The 17,775-nt window shown below is 39.0% G+C and overlaps 1 protein-coding gene across 6 annotated transcripts in view; it reads left to right on the top strand.

The window, feature by feature from the left end:
- Nucleotides 1–17,775, top strand: part of ASCC1 (activating signal cointegrator 1 complex subunit 1) — a 99,226-nt gene that overhangs the window by 26,109 nt on the left and 55,342 nt on the right. For all 6 annotated transcript variants that reach the window (XM_013044227.2, XM_004769486.3, XM_045083467.1 and 3 more), the window contains exon 6: nucleotides 13,184–13,320. In XM_013044227.2, coding sequence (XP_012899681.1) covers nucleotides 13,184–13,320 — 137 coding nt within the window. The remainder of the gene's footprint in view (nucleotides 1–13,183; nucleotides 13,321–17,775) is intronic.

Below are 17,775 nucleotides of genomic sequence, written 5' to 3'. Positions count from 1 at the left end.
GATAGAGAGATCACAAATAGGCAGAGCAGCAGGCAGAGAGAGGCACAAGCAGGTAGAGCAGCAGGCAGAGGGAGAGGGGGAAGCAGGCTCCCCACCGAGCAGAGAGTCTGATGTGGGGTTTGGGGCTCAATCCCAGGACCCTGAGATCATGATGTGAGCTGAAGGCAGAGGCTTAGCCTACGGAGCCACCCAGGTGCCCCTTAATTTCATTTTCTAATTTTATGCTATTGTATTAAAATTGTCCTAAGTTTTTCTTTTCTTTTCTTTTTTTTTTAAGATTTTATTTATTTCTCAGAGTGAGCACAGGCAGAGCACAGGTGGACAGAGTGGCAGGCAGAGGCAGAGGGAGAAGCAGGCTCCTCGCTGAGCAAGGAGCACGATGCGGGACTCATCCCAGGACGCTGGGATGATGACCTGAGCCGAAGACAGCCACTTAACTAACTGAGCCACCCAGGTGTCCCCTAAGTTTTTCATGTTTTGTGATGCTTTTGTAAATGGTTTCTTTTTTTTTTTTAATAAATGTATCTTTTATTTATGTTATTATTATTATTTTTAAAGATTTTATTTATTTATTTGAGAGAGAGCATGAGTGGGGGCAGGTCAGAGGGAGAAGCATATTCCCTGCGGAGAAGGGAGCCTGATGCGGAACTCGATCCCAGGGCTCTGGGATCATGACCTGAGCCAAAGGCAGATGCTTAACGACTGAGCAACCCAAGTGCCCCTTCTCTTTTTATCAAGTGCCCTTCCTCTTTTCATAAGGACAGTCATCATACTGGATTAGGGCCCAACTGTATGACCTCACTTTACATTACTTAAGTTCTTTCAAGGCCCTGTGTACAATTATAGTCACATTCTGAGTTATTGGGAGTCAGGACTTCCTATGAATTTTAAGGGGACACAGTTCAGCCCATAACAAATTGTCTTATTGTATCCTTAGAATTTTCTTTTTTCCTTCTTTTAGATTTATTTATTTATTTATATTTGAGATAGAGAGAGAGAGTGAGAGAGAGAGAGAGAGAAGTAGGGGAGAAGCATACTCCTTGCTGAGCAGAGAGCCCAAAGTGGGGCTTGATCCCAGGATCCTGAGATCATGATCTTAGCCAAAGGCAGACACTTTATCTACTGAGCCACCCAGGCACCCCTCCTTAGAATTTTCTATGTATCTAATCATATCATCTATGAATAAAGATAGTTTTACTTCTTCTATGTGCCTAGTATTTCTTTTTCTTGACTTACTATATTGGATAGGACCTCTAGTATTGTGCTGAATAGAAAAGGTGAGAGGGGACGTTCTTCCTTTGTTCTTTTCTTTTTTTTTTTTTAGATTTTATTTATTTATTTGGCAGAGAGCGATCACAAGTAGGTAGGCAGGTGGAGAGGAGGGGGACACAGGCTCCTTGCTGAGCAGAGAGCCCGTTGTGGGGGGCTCAGGGCTCAATCCCAGGACCCTGAGACAATGACCTGAGCCAAAGGCAGAGGCTTAATTCACTGAGCCTCTCAGGTGCCCTCTTTCCTTGTTCTCGATCATGGGGGAAAGTAGTCAGTCTTTTATTATTAAGTTTAGTGTAAGCTGTGGTTTTTCATGGATGTCTTTTAAGTGGTTGAGGAAATTCCATTCTGTTCCTAGTTTGCTGAGAATTAAAAAAAAAAAAAATCATGCTTGGATGTTAAACTTTGTCAATTGCTTTTTCAATATGATGAGATCTTTTTTTTTGAGATTTATATTTTTTCATAGTATAAATATGCTTACATTAATTGGCTTTTTAATGTTAAATCAGTCTTGCTCCTTAACAGATCTTTTATTTTATTTTTTAAAATATTTTATTTTTGGGCGCCTGGGTGGCTCAGTGGGTTAAGCCGCTGCCTTCGGCTCAGGTCATGATCTCAGGGTCCTGAGATCGAGTCCCGCATCGGGCTCTCTGCTCAGCAGGGAGCCTGCTTCCTTCTCTCTCTCTCTCTCTCTCTCTGCCTGCCTCTCAGTGTACTTGTAATTTCTCTCTGTCAAATAAATAAATAAAATCTTAATAAAAAAAAAAACAACTAAAAGACTTTGGGCAATCTTATCAATGGACCCAAATCTCACTTTAAAAAAAAAAAAAATATTTTATTTTTAAATAATCTCTACACCCAGTGTGGAGCTCAGACTTAAAACCCTGAGATCAAGAGTCGCATGGTCCACCAGATACTCCACTGTATCTGGTTTTGATGTATTACCACTTTTATGTATTGCTAGATTTGATTTACTAGAACTTTGTTAAGGAGTTTTATATCTATGTTCATGAAGAGTGTTCTATTTATTCTTTTGTGATGTCTTCATCTGGTTTTGATGTCAGTGTAAACTGTGATTCAAAGCCAGATGACTAAAATGAGCAGGGAGCATTCCCTTCTTTATTTTCTGAGTTTGTATAGTTTTATGCAGGTATTATTTCCTCCTTAAGTGTTTAATAGAATTTCCCAATGATGCTACTTAAATCTGGAGTTTTCTGAGAGATGGTTTTATTTATTTATTTAAAGATTTTATTTATTTGAGAGAGAGAGAGAGCATGAGCAGAGGGGAGAGGCAGAGGGAGAGGGAGAAGGAGGCTCCCAGCTGAGCAGAGAGCCCCATGTCAGGCTCCATCCCAGGACCCTAGGATCATGCCATGAGCCGAAGGCAGTCACTTAACTGACTGAGCCACCCAGACACTCCTCTGAGATGATTTTAAATTATGAATTCAGTTTCTTTCGTCTGATTAGGACTATTCATGTTCTGTACTTCTTCTTGAGTGTGCTCTGTCAGTTTGTGTCTTTCGAGGGATTTGTCAATTTCATCTTGTTTTTTAATTTTATTGGAATAAAGATGCTCATAATGTTTTATTATCCTTTTAATGTCTATAATCTCTGTAGTAATAGTCCCTCTTTAAAGCTGTTATTAGGAATTTATGTCATTTCTCTTTTGTTTCTGATTTGTCTGGCTAGAGGTCTGTCACCTGTATTGGTCCTTGAAAAAATAAAACATCTTTTGGTTCTCCTGATTTTTCTCTGTTGTTTATCCATTTTCTTTCTTCTTTTTTTTTTTTAAGATTTTATTTATTTATTTGACCGACAGAGATCACATGTAGGCAGAGAGGCAGGTGGGGCGGGGAGCAGGCTCCCTATTGACTAGAGAGCCTGATCCCAGGGGCTCGATCCCAGGACCTTGAGATCATGACCTTAGACACAGGCAGAGGCTTAACCCACTGAGCCACCCAGGTGCCCCATTTATCCATTTTCGTTTTTTAATTTTTTAAAAATTTTTTATTAACATATAATGTATTATTAGCCCCAGAGGTACAGGTCTGTGAATTGCCAGGTTTACACACTTCACAGCACTCACCATAGCACATACCCTCTCCAATGTCCGTAACCCCACCACCCTCTCCCTGCCCCCCTCCCCCCGGCAACCCTCAGTTTGTTTTGTGAGATTAGGAGTCTCTTTTGGTGTGTCTCCCTCCCGATCCCATCTTGTTTCATTTATTCTTTTCCTACCCCCCAAACCGCCCCACATTGCATCTCCACTTCCTCATATCAGGGAGATCATATGACAGTTGTCTTTCTCTGGTTGACTTATTTTGCTAAGCATAATACCCTCTAGTTCCATTCATGTCATCGCAAATGATAGGATTTTATTTCTTTTGATGGCTGCATAGTATTCCAGTGTGTGTGCGCACACACACAAACACACATATATATATACACCACATCTTTATCCATTCATCTGTTGATTATCCATTTCCTATTTCATCAGTTTCTAATTTTATCCTTTTTATTGAACTTATGCATAGCTTTTGGTTTAATTTGCTATTTTTTCATTTCTTAATTTAGAAACTTAAAAATCATTAATAGAAGACTTTTTTCTTTTCTAGTATAAGCACTTAAAGATGTTAATTTCCCTTTACATATTACTCTAGCTGTATTTCCTCAAATTTGATATGTGTTCTTCCATTTTCATTTAGTTTGAAGTAAATGTGGGGTTTTCTTAGTATTTTAGTTCAAGTTTTACTTTGAGATAATTATAAATTAACATACAATTGTAAGCATGACTTGACCTTCTGTTACTTACAAGTGTGTTGCTTACTTTTCTACATTTGCGGATTTTCCAGATACCTTTTTGTTACTGATTTCTAATTTAATTCTCTTGATGAGATAACATAATCTGATTCTATTCTTTTGAATGCATTTATGTCTGTTTTCTGTTCTAGAATATAGTCTGGTTGGTAAATGTTATGTGTACATTTGAGAAAGATGTATATTCTGATGTTTTGGGGTTGATTGTTCTATAAACATTATGTATATCATCTAGTTGTTAGTGATCTTTATGTCTTCTGTAACCTTTTTCATTTTCTATCCTGTTAATTTCAGAGAGGGGGACTGTTGAGATCTCCAACATGATTATCAACTCATCTCTTTCTTCTTTCACTTTGGAGTGAATTTTCATTTTTAAGCATTGTTGTGAAGGTCAGATTTTTTTTTTTTTTTGGTAAGATTTTATTTATTTATTTGACAGACAGAGTAGGCAGAGAGGCAGGCAGAGAGAGAGAGAGAGAGAGGGAAGCAGGCTCCCTGCTGAGCAGAGAGCCTGATGCGGGACTTGATCGAGGACCCTGAGATCATGACCTGAGCCGAAGGCAGCGGCTTAACCCACTGAGCCACCCAGGGTGCCCCCTTGAAGGTCAGATTTTTGATACAGCAGATGACCTTTCTACTTCCAGGTCATGGCCTTTCTTTCACCCTTCCTTGAACTTTTCTTTTATTATTTTAAAATAGTTGGCTTCTTTTCTCTCTCTATTTGGTAGCATGCTTGTCCTTGACCTCACCCTTGACTCTCCAAGGAAACTGTGAATTTACCTTTTAGAAGAGCATTTTCTGAAATCACCTTCCTTTGTGTTGATCAGTTTATAAGAAATGTTATTTCACTCCAGGCATTATCACTATCATCCCTATGCTTCAGCTCTCTAAGACTGAGTATTTAATGTAGGATTTAGCTGCCCACAGACATTGGCAAGGTATTTTTCATCTGTGTGATTTGCAGATAAACTGCGCCTTACTTTTTTACTCTTTCCTCTTTTACATTAAGATTCAAAGATGTCTTAGTGCCTGTGAGTTCAAGAAGTATATTAAAACCCTGTATATCTCTCAGTCATTCTATAGCTGGAAATGCTGCTATAATTCCATTTTATCTCACAGCAGGGTCCAGTAGAAAGCACATCAGTAATGAAAAACAGTAATTCAAAACTGTGTTTGGTGGAGCATTCTGCGGGCTTGTGGCAACAGGGGATTTCTCAGGCTGCCTGGAGAATCTGAATAGGTTATAGCTCCAGAAACTACATAATTCTGCTCACATTGTAGGCTGACACTGGGCAAAAATGACTAATGGATCTGGGTTTTCTCCCTCGACTGGGATTATTTTTCCATTTAGTAGTATTCACTGAAGAAGAAAATTACATGTAAAAGCTTTCGTGTATAATTTAGGATTCTTCGTATATAAAGGGAGTTGTGGGATTTCTAATTATCTTATGAACTAATTTAGGATGGAGATGGAATAGTTGTCTTTGGTTGTAAGAAAAGTTGTAAATTCCTGAGTCCTGCTGTTGGTTAGGAAAGTAAGAAGTGTTTACAAGATTCTTATATTGCACCATTTGGATTGAAACTCTTATTAACAAATATTTATGTTTTATTCATTCATTCACTATTTATTAAATGTCTGCCATTTGCCAGTCTGTATTATGTACTAACAGTGGGCTCTACTCTTACGCATGTCGGGGGGGGGGTGTCGGGGAATAGTGTTCTTATGGATACAGTTATGGTAATGTGAGATAGGTGCCATTAGAGGGGACTGCAGTGGGTACTCACAGAAGAGGTTCTCCAGTGGCTGGAAAAGGCTTATATAAGGGAGGTGACACTTGAGCAGAGTCTTAATGGAAGAACAAAAGCTTGTGGCAAGTTTGCAAATTGGGGATGAGCATTCTACATGGGGGAAATGGCGCTTGCAAGGTATGGCAGTGTTCTAGTCCGCTGTGTTCAGGGGAGAGTGTGGAGGTTAAGACTAGAATCTAGAAAGTGGGTAGCATAGGGAACAGAGAGGCAAGGTGAGTGGAATCCAGGTGGTAAAAGGTCTTGTATAGGTTAAGAATTTTGAGTCTATCTTAGAGTCAAGAATTACTAAAGAATTTAATTAGGGACTCATGTGGTTAACTCACATTGTGGAAAAATAATTCTGAAGGCAGCGTGGAGAATGGATTGAGAGTTAAGGAGTCGGTTACCAGAGGCAGATAGCAGTTAGAGATAGATAGAGTCTGTTGAAAATAAAGACTAGGATGGGGCGCCTGGGTAGCTCAGTGGGTTAAAGCCTCTACTTTCGGCTCAGGTCATGATCCTAGGGTCCTTGGATCGAGCCCCAGATCGGGCTCTCTGCCCTGAGGGAGCCTGCTTCCTCCTCTCTCTCTCTGCCTGCCTATCTGCCTACTTGTGATGTCTGTCAAATAAATAAATAAAATCTTAAAAAAAGAAAAGAAAAGAAAGACTAGGAATACCTGGGTGACTCAATGGGTTAACCGGCAGCCTTTAGCTCAGGTCATGATCCCCGCATCCTGGGATTGAGCCCTATAGCAGGCTCCCTGCTTATCAGGGAATCTGTTCTCCCTCCCCCTGCTCTTATGCTTTCTCTCTCTCTCTCAAATAAATAAATAAAATCTCAAGGAAAAAAAGGCTAAATCTGTGGTGTATTATTCAGAAGGGGATGTACTGCAGAAATATTTCAGAGGTCTTCTCTAAGATGGGGATAATAATAGTACTCATCTTTACTGTTGAAATGAAGAGTGAGTTAATAAATTAAGATATTTAAGCTATGTGCAGAACATGGCACATAGGTAGTACTGTATACGTGTTAGCTGTTTCTGTAGTAACAACAAAGATGACAGTAGGGAGATGAGGGAAAGCAGGGTATCCAGAAGAAGCTAAGGGTCTGGCTTGAGGAGGTGGCTTCAGTACTGTTAACCCATTACTGATGTTTGAGTGATCAGTGTCTATCTTTGGGAATAAGTGTCGGTTGGTAGATGGATTGTTAATTAGTGCTTACAACTTACTTACAGAGGAATACTGAAGCTTTTAGAAAAGTAGGTTTAACTCTTCCCTGTTCTCATCAAAGATAAGAGGGATATATTCTTTTGTGAAGGGGAGATACTCTTTGCTCCTTTTTCATGGGTAAGGCTATTTAGACAGTGCATTCTTTTTTTCTAGTCCCGGTAAAATCTTATGTTTAAATGTTCGTCCTTTGTTTTTAAGAACTTGCACTCTGCTATAATTATGTCTGTATAGAATTTGTAAGCCAGAAGCATCCAAACTCTGTTTTCTGAAGCTTATTCAACTTAAGGTATTTTATTAATAACATATAGAGATTCAAACTCCACTTTTGTGAACATTCTTAAGGAATAATAGAAATGACTCAGCAGAGCCTAATTTAGCTCTTGATGGAGCTTTACAAAGGCATGCAAGGATGGTATTTGCTTAGAGTGGTACATGGTCACATAAGAAGCAGGAAGCCGGGGAAGCCTGTATTTATTCCACACTGGTATGTACCAGAGGCGTCACATATGTCTCTTTTAATCCTCAGAACAACTCCAAGAGGGAAATGTTGTCCTTTTTATAGATAATGAAATTGGAGTTTCTGGACAATTGAGTAACTCATTTCAGTTCACCCTGCTGATAGGTGGCAGAATTAGAATTTGAACATAGGCCTGTCTGGTTGCAGAGCCAAATGCTCTTTTCACCAGTCTGCCTTGTTTGAATAGCTTTCCTGTGTGAATGAGATTTATGTCACTTGCCCCAGAAGTGATTTCATGGGATTTGGCCATAAAAAAGGAAAGAAAATATAATGAGCATAGGGAAGGCTCTCAAGTTTATTTCCTCTCTTTCTTTGCTTGGAAGATCAGGAAGTGAATTGGTAGATCCCTCACAAACATCTGTTTCATACTAAATTACGGGATTTGTGGGAGCATGTAAAAAAATTTACAGGACCTTTGACTTAGAGGTAAACTAGACCATCTCCCTTATGTCACAGAGGAGGAAACCAAGGTCCAGAGAAGCGAAATGGCTTGCCTAATCACAGCTGGTTTGTAACAGAGTTGAAATTAAAACCCTAGACTCTGTATTCCAGATTTAAAGGCTTTTTATAGCTAAATCACAAACCTTTGTTATACCTGGAGCTCCTAGAAGGTGATAACTGTGAATATAATCTGAGGAAGTTTTGGTTTGTTTTGTTGTCTCTGGCTCTCAGCATGTACTGTCATGTCAGAGTGCTTCTGAGTGGTACAGGTCTGGGTTAGATTCCTAGGTGTTCTTATAACTTTTATGTAATGGCACAGAAACTACCCTTCTGCTAGCTGACAGCTCTGGCGGGTGCACCTGCGTTCTGTCCCATCTGTGTGGAGCGAATGATTGAGTTCTACCTGGGGCTTTAAGGAAGCAGAGAGAATGAATGAATGCGCCATGGTGGGCTAATCCATACTTCCCTCTCCTGGCTTTTCCCCCAAGCTTGACATTTTTAGATTTCGCTATTCCTTGTTAATTGTTCATGCTGATAGCTAGCAGTTCTGCCCTAGTGGAGCCCAAATGGTGGATTAAAAGTACAATCAATGAAGGGCCTGTGAGACCGTGATGATTGCTAGTAGTAGATCACAGAGCTGCCGTTTGAATGACAGGGGTAAAGTTTTGCACCTAGGACTGCTGAGTTAGGATGCAACTTGGAACTCTGAACACAGTTTAGGCCCTCTCACAAGCTTTCTGGAGAGGTAGCTGGTTCATCATTTTCTCCTTGGAGGAGACCTTATTTAACAAATACAGAAACACCTTAGATGTGACTTAGCCATAAAGAAACACTTTCTTTTTTTTCATCTAGACAAAACTGACCTATAGGGAATTCTGTTACTTTACCTTTTGCTGCTGCTTGTTGGGTGGAAAGTCACCACCATCAGAATTTTCAGGCGCCAGTCTGGTTGTCCAACCTAATGGAGTAATAGTTCTAGCTCCGAGTAATGGTGAACTTGGAGCCAGGCCCAGTGTAATTAAAACCCCTGGAGTAAAGAAATTGCTGTTGGTCTTTCTTTATTTCAGTCAAGAGGCTTGTAGGTGGGAATATGATATATTCTAAGCAAAGAACAGTAGTGGCTCTAGAGATTTATGCCATTGTCTTGAAGATTGTTTGGTTCCACAGTAACTTTAGATAATTCAGTAAGAGAAAAGGCTTTCTTCATAGATGGCATTGCTAAAATTGAGGGTGTTTCTCCATTTATTAAAGGACTGTCCAGTAGGATCACATGTAAGTTATATAACTTCCAGCACAGATAAAGACTGAAGGCTTATGACTCAAGGTTCTCCAAAAGAATTCAGTTTGTGTGGCCTTAAGTTATCCCATCTGTTCTTTTTCCTTCTCCTTTGTGTTCTCTGTGTTTTGTTTCCCAGTATTCAGTGTTTTCTTGGCAAGTGACCTCAGGTTGACTGAAGGGATAGGCTCTCAAAGAATAAGGTTAGGAAGGAAAAGAGCTTTCTTTTGCTAGGTAGTAAGACAGTAAATTTGTGTTGTTTTAAACCATGAAATTTGTGGTAATTTGTTACAGCAGCAACAGGATGCTAATAATTTTAAACCAATGGAAAAGTTGTAAGACTAAGGATAGCATCCTTTACTCATATTTACCTATTGTTAGAATTTTACTGTTTTATCATTCTTCCTCTTTTTTCTTTCTTTCTGAACCAGTTTAGAATGCATTGTTTATATCATGGCCTTTTACCCCACCAGTGTGTGAGCAGTTCAGTTTCCCCAGGTCCTTATTGTCTGTCTTTTTGATTATAGTCATTCTGATGGGGCGTGAAGCAATATCTCATTTTGGTTTTGATGTGCATTTTCTTTTTTCTTTTTTTTTAAAAAAGATTTTATTTATTTATTTGACAGAGAGAGATCACAAATAGACAGGCAGGCAGAGAGAGAAAGAGAGAGAGAGAGGGAAGCAGGCTCCCCACTGAGCAGAGAGCCCGACGCGGGACTCGATCCCAGGACCTGAACCGAAGGCAGCGGCTTAACCCACTGAGCCACCCAGGCGCCCCATAGGCTGTTTTCTATGTAAAGTGCATAGGAGATGTCTGGAACAGAATAAGGGTTAAAAAAATATTAGCTCTTATTACTAGGGGAGTAATTCTCAACTGTAGTTTGGGATGGAGTTGTGCATATTGGAATCATTTGGGGACTTTTTAACACTTTGCATGCCTTTCTAAAGTGACAGGTTCTGCCATGGGTTAGAGCAGCTGGGGTGATAAACATTACGCTTAGCCTTCCTTGACACATTTAAAAGCTGATTGTTCCTTAAAATCACTTTCATTAAATGAGGCAATTTGGGTTGATGTGTAGAATCACAAAACTCTTCATCAGATATAAAAATAGCTTGAGCTCCATTAACACTTAGAAAATGAATAATCTATTAACTCCCGCTGCCGAGGCAAAAATTAGGCAGTCTTAGGCAAGCCAAGAACAGAATGTAAGCTATCTGTGTTTGATAGTCATATTTCTCTGCCTTTGGGGTGGTTTATTAGCCCAAGAATCAGATTATGGGATCAGAACTTACAATTCAGAGATAGAATTCCTGCTTTGCTCTTGTTGAGGGGAGAAGATTCTCGACTCTTTTTCTTGTCTTCATTTGCAGGGTGAATATATAGAAACCTGAGACCTGTTTACCTTCATGATCTGACATGGATTCATGATCTGACATGGGACTAGTATCAGGATATTTAAAGAATTCATATAACTCAACAATAAAAAATAGGAAATGGGCAAAGAAATTGTATAGCAGTTTCTCCAGAGGGGGTGTCCACCAAGGACATGAGAAGATATTCAACATCATAGGTCAACAGGGAAATGCAAATAAAAATACAATGAAATACTATTTCATACCCGTTAGGGTGCCTATAATAAAATTTTAAAAGAAAAGTGGTAAATGTTGGCAAAGGTGGAGAGAAATAGGAACCCTTCTACAGTGCTGCTAAGAACGTAAAACGATTCCGCTGTTGTGGCATACAGTTTGGTGGTTCCTCAAAAGATTAAGCATTAGAATTACTATATAACCCAGCACTTCCACTCTTAGGTTTATACCCAAAAGAACTGAAAACATGGTAACACAGAAACTTGTACATGAATGTTTATAGCAGCATTATTCATAATAGCCATAAGATGGGAACAACTCAAATGGCCATTAAGGGATGAATGAATAAACAAGTTATGTTATATACATACAATGGAATATAATTCAGCCATAAAAAGGAATGAAGTACCAGTACATGGTAAAATTTGGATGAACTTTGAATACATGCTAAGTGAAAAAAGCCAGACACAGCAGTCATATATTGTATGATTCCTTTTATATACTATATCCAGAATAGGCAAATCCAAAGAGGCGAAAAGCAAATTAGAGGTTACCAGGGGGTGAGTGATTGGGAATGAAGAGTGATTATTTAATGATTATGAAGTGTTTTTATGGGATGAAAAAAAGTTTGAGAACTAAGAAGGGGTGATGGTTGCACAATATTGTAAATACAGTACACATCACTGAATTGTACACTTTAGAATGGTTAATTGTGTATTAAGTGAATTTCACTTCAGTTTTTTTAAAAAGGGAGATTTATGAGTATATTTATATTTTTTAAAAAGATGTACTTATTTGACAGAGAAAGAAGGAGTACAAGTAGGCAGAGCAACAGGGAGAGGAAGAGGGAAAGCAGGCTCCCCACAGAACAGGGAGCCTAGTGCAGGGCTCGATCCCAGGACCCTGGGATCATGACCTGAGCTGAAGGCAGAGGCTTTAACTCACTGAGCCACCCAGGCGCCCCGCTACCAGTTCCTTCTTAAAAAATTTCTTTTATTGAGGTGAATTTCCCATAACACAAAATTAACCATTTTAAGTTTTTTTTTTTTTTAAGATTTTATTTATTTATTTGACAGACAGAGATCACAAGTAGGCAGAGAGGCAGGCAGAGAGAGAGGTGGGGGAAGCAGGCTCCCTGCTGAGCAGAGGGCCTGACTCGAGGCTTGATCCCAGGACCCTGGGATCATGACCTGAACTGAAGGCAGAGGCTTTAATCCACTGAGCCACCCAGGCGCCCCCAAATTAACCATTTTAAAGTGAATGATTCAGTGGCATTTATGCATTCCGAGTTGTGCAACTATCAGCGCTGTATTATTCTAAAACATTTTCATCACCCCAAAAGGAAATTCTGTACCCATTAAGCATATCCTTGTCAGAATTTGTTATTTTCTGCCATTATTTTTATTATAGCCAGCCTAATGGATATGAAATGATACCTTATTGTGGTTTTGATTTGCATTCTTCTAATGAATAATAAAGTTGAACCATCTTCATATGCTTCTTGGCCATTTGTATTTTTTCTTTGGAAAAATGTCTATTCAAGTTCATTTTCTTTTCCTTTTTTCTTCTGAGTGTGGAGAGGGGCAGAGGGAGAGAGAGACTCTTATGCAGGCTCCATGCTCAGGATGAAGCCCAAGGTGGGACTTGATCTCATGACCCTGAGATTATGACCTGAGCCGAAATCAAGAGTCAGATGCTTAACTGACTGAGCCACCCAGACATCCCTCAAGTTCATTTTCTATTTTAAAAATTGGGTTCTTTAGGGGCGCCTGGGTGGCTCAGTGGGTTAAAGCCTCTGCCTTCGGCTCAGGTCATGATTCCCAGGGTCCTGTGATTGAGCCCCGCATCGGGCTCTCTTGCTCCGTAAGGAGCCTGCTTCCCCCTCTCTCTCTGCCTGCCTCTCTGCCTACTTGTGATCTCTGTCAAATAAATAAATAAAATATTTAAAAAAAAAAGGAATCTCTTTCTTCTATGAGTTTTATGATTTTAGCTCTAATATTTAGGTCACCGATCCATTTTGATGTAATTTTTGTATATGGTATGAGGTGTGGGTCCAACTTCATTCTTTTGCGAGTGGTCATTCAGTTGTTCCAGCACCATTTGTTGAGGAGACTTTTTTCTCCATTAAATTGTCTTGGCATCTGGTTGAAAATCAGTAAGTCATAGATATCTGGGCTTATCTCTGAGCTCTAAATTCTATTTCTGCCATTTTCTTTAATGTGGACTGAGTGTTTTTGTTTTTCTGTCTTTGACCACAGGATCATGGGGTTGATAGCACCATTTTCCAGAATCCCAAAAAGCTTCACCTAACCATTGGGATGTTGGTGCTTTTGAGTGAGCAAGAGATCCAGCAGACATGTGAGATGCTACAGCAGTGTAAAGAGGACTTCATTGAGTGAGTGATCTGCAGGAATGGGGAAGGGTGGTCCTCTTGTACTGGCTTCTCTTTGGTATCACAGACTTGTTTTTGCACTTGGGCGAACTTGTTGTCACATGGCAGCAAGGTCTGTTGACTCACCCACTTGTAACACTTAATATTGGACCATTGTCTGAAAGGGTTAACATGGGTTTAAAGCATATATTTATAAATTTTTATGGAAAGACTCTACCTTAAATTATACTAATTCAGTAGGCAAATTTTGTTCTTAACAGGACATCCCATCATTCTCTCCAAAAGGAAATTCTTTTCATTACCTACTGAACAGTATAGAGTACTGTACTAGTTTCTTAAGCAGGTGAACACATTACCACAAGCTTGGTAGCTTAGAACAGTGAAAATTCATTATCTTATAGTTCTGTGGGGTAGTCTGATACGGGTTTCAGTGGGCTAAAATCAAAGAATCAGCAGGGCTGTGTTCCTTTCTGGGGGCTCAAAGGAAGAGTTCATTTCCTTGCTTTTAAAGCCCATCTTCTAGAGGCCATACCCACATTCTTTGGCTAGTGACCCCCTTCTTCCATCTTCAGCAATAGCAGCTTTCCTTCTCTCTGACCCTTCTGTTACCTCATCTCTGTCTCTGGCCATAGTCCGGGGAGGTTCACTGCTTTTAAGGACTGGTGATTTGATTGAGCCCACCCAGGTAATCCAGGATAATCATGCTATCTCAGACTCCTTAACCTTAATTACATCTGCAAAAGTCTGTCTGCCATGTAAGGCAGCATATTTACAAATTCCAGAAAATAAGATGTGAGCCTCCCTGGAGGGCCATTATTCTATTACCACAGTAACTCAAACATTATATAATAGGATTCCTTACAAAGGTCTTCATTGTATTTCAAGATTTTAATTTTCTTTTTAAAATACAGGTAGTTGTGTAAGAATACCAAAAACTGTCTAAGCAGTCTGTTTTGGTTCAGGGAAAACATTGCTATTCTGGGGGCAGACTTGTTATTCTTTTCATTATAAAATTTTAATTTACATGTACATCTGACCTAACAGTTTTATTTTAAAGAATCATCTCTTCCCTACCCTTTGCCCTTTTTCTTAAGATTGATGAAGAATAAGAGAAATTTGAAAACTGACTCACTTGAAGAGGTGTTGTTTTTTTAAATTCAGTTATAATATTCAGGTCCCATACTATTTTCATGTGGCCTTGTAGAAATGGGTCCCCTAGTTCATTGGATAAGACAAGGTAAAAGGATTAAATTTTTTTTCATTTATATGAAACTGTGTAGTATAGTGACTTATATGTGGGCCAGTTCTCCTTTTCCTTTGTTTTGAAGGCAAGATATTTTCTTTGTTTTGAAGGCAAGATATTTTTCTTGAGCAAAATCATAAGCTGATTGGGTTTGCAGTCTGCAAAGAATACTTCTTTGTCTTGATCTTTGCTCACTGATGGACATAACCATTTCTCTCCTAACCTGTCTTAACCTAAAATCCAAAATAATTGGGTATTTGTAATTAAGTATTTACAACTTCCCTGCCTAAGATAAAGCTTTATGCTTTACCTTACAAAGTGGAGCAGTGTTACCTGATTTAAGCATTAGTCCTGATACCTTAACTTATTTCCAGGTCACTTTTTTGTTAAATGAAAATGAAATGAAACTGCATTTTCTTGGCTGCCATTAGGATAATTTTGCTAAGAAGAAATTTAAAGGTAGATATTTGTTTAGGAAGGTGTTTGTTTTTTACCTACAAAAATAAGGTCACAGGTTTTTAATCACTGAATCTTTATCCTGAGCTATGGGAGGATTTAGCTGAGTTCCTTCCTTTTATGTCTCTTGGTGCCTTTTGTGACTAAACGCCAAATCTGAGCACTTTAAGCATGTCAGGGTTGGTGTGCATAGGAAATGAAGAGCAGCCTTAATAGTTCCTAAGAATTTTTGACATGACAGGATGAAAACAGTAATTGTAGTTTTTCAAATTCAGCAAAGCTTTTGAAATAGGACAAAGTTACATTGCCAAAAATCTGCAGTGCAGGCAGAAATTTTTTTGAAGATGTTTTTTTCAAAAAGCTGGAAAGATTTAAAACCAGCAAGTAAAGTAAGCCTCCCCAGCCCTCTTCTCCCACCTTTTCCTCTGCCGCATATACTTGTTTAAAAAGTACATAGTGCAAAATTAAAATATTTCTGAGGAGAGTGAGAATCAGATTGGCTGTTTAGATTGGCTAGAAGTGCCTAGTTTCCCTAAAAGGAAAAAATGTTTGCTAAAAAAAAGTACATGTGTACACACACACACACACACACACACACTTATACAATAGCCTTGGTGAGTAAAATTTATCATTTAACTTTTTTCCCTTCCTTATTCTTACTCTTTGATCTCAGCCTTTGTACTTGGTATACTTAGACAGTAAATAACGGCATTTCTAATCTGAACCTTTTTATGATGTGAAGATGCCAAATTAAAATATAAGAAAGGAAAACACTGCAATTGAACAGACTAATATATAACATGCTGTAGTACTTTGATGGCTTTTTAAGTGGAGACATTAAATAGGGGTGCCTGGGTGGCTCTGTTGGTTAACTGTCTGCCTTCAGCTCAGGTAATGATTCTGAGGTCCTGGAATTGAGTCCCACATCAGGCTCCGTGCTCAGTGGGGAGTCTGCTTCTGTCTTCCTCTGTCTCTCCCCCTGCTTGTGCTCTCTTTCCCTCTCTCTCTCTCTCAAATAAATAAATACAATTTTTTAAAAAAGATATTAAATAAATATGGCTCGACTCAGACAGAATTAAAACTGTGCTGCTATATATAGATATTTTAAAGAAATGGGTAGTTGAATATTTGTTTTAAATTTTGGGGGTTTTTTGAGTTTAAGGGTTGTTACCTGACCAGAAACATAACTTTGATTTCACTTCTTAAACTAACGGCTCATGTAGCTCTATCGATTCCAGATGAATTATTCAGTGTTCAGTAAACGCCGAAGCTTTAAATGTCTCCCTTGTGACTTTTCTTTGTGAGATGTAGAGCACAAACAGCATAGTGGCTCAGAGTGTATAGTCTGACAAATCTGCAGTACTTTCAAATTCCAGTATCACTCTTCCTGTACCTAAGTGTTCCCCGTAGGCCTTAGGTAACACCAAATAATAAGGTAAAAAGGGACAAGAGCAAGGAGAGAAGAGGAAAAACACCCACAGACAAATGTTGCTTCCTAATCATTGCCTCAGATGTCACTCAGTTGAAAAGTATGCTCCCTGGTGTTGAGGGTGGGATAGTTTTGTTACCAAGACAAAGAGCCATTTATCAGGCAAACCACCGAATTTCTGTCTTGGTAAATCCTAGGGAAGGTCAGAAGAGTTTCTGATCCTAAAGGGCAGGCTTTAGGTCCTATTTCATTGTTTCATTTTTTGTTGTTCCTGGTACCCCAGCTCATTCTAAAGATTTGAGGTGGTTCGTGAGTGAGGACATACATACAAAACAAATGTTAAAGTCGGAATGGGAGAAAATGTTTACCAGAAAACCAAGGAAAGGTTATAATTGTACTTGAGCAATAGAATTCGATAGTTTTTAAGCACTGGTATACTTGAACTACATTCCAGAAGGAAACACATCCATTATCATCATTCTTAACTGATGAAAAGGAGCATAACAGTTTTTTAGAAGAGAATCCTTTGCTTGTTCTCAATCTGAGAAAAACTTGTCATGTAAATATTAACCCAAAATGATGATGAGCAGTGTCTTCAACAGGAATTTTGCAGAAGATACAACAACATTGGTCACATGGTTCTCTCTTGTATTGATCCCTAGAATTTGAGAGTGTAACATTAGACATAATCCAATAAAAACATTTTAGTGGGAAACTAAACCAATGGTTTGGTGCTTTTGGGTGATCTAATGGTTTCATGCAGGGTTAGAGCTGAAATCAGCAGAGGAATGTATAGTTAGTATTAAACTGTTTTTCTCCTGTAAGTTTGGTTGACTACACTTTGAAAGGATTGAATGGCAATCTTTCATATTGAATTCTTTGGCTATTACTTGGAATGGAGATACACTGTGTTGTTCATTGAAGCTACAGGCCTTAGGTAATAGTTCAGAGCTTGACTTGTGTTTTGGAATACCCCACTTACTAGAGCATGAAGGCAATAATTTTTCTCGAATATCTGGCCAAAATAGTAATTTGTTTCTTACTGAAAGACATCCTGGTCTTGTGCAGTAATATGGTCTTCAAGTTTTAAGGGAATCTTTTTTTTTTTTTTTTTTTAAGATTTTATTTGAGGAGGAGAGAGCACAAGTGGGGTAGTGGGGAGGCAGAGAGGGAGGGAGAAGCTGACTCTCCACTGAGCGGGGAGCCCAATTTGGGGCTCAATCCCAGGACCCTGGGGTCATGACCTGTGTTGAAGGCAGACACTTAGACACTTAACCGACTCAGCCACTCAGGTTCCCCTAAGAGAATCTTTACCATGAAGATTCCTGGC

Source organism: Mustela putorius, unplaced genomic scaffold (genome assembly GCF_011764305.1).
Source record: "Mustela putorius furo isolate JIRA1106 unplaced genomic scaffold, ASM1176430v1.1 tig00000698_pilon_pilon_pilon, whole genome shotgun sequence".
NCBI classification, from domain to species: Eukaryota; Metazoa; Chordata; class Mammalia; order Carnivora; family Mustelidae; genus Mustela; species Mustela putorius.
This window is presented reverse-complemented; position numbering and strand designations above follow the sequence as displayed.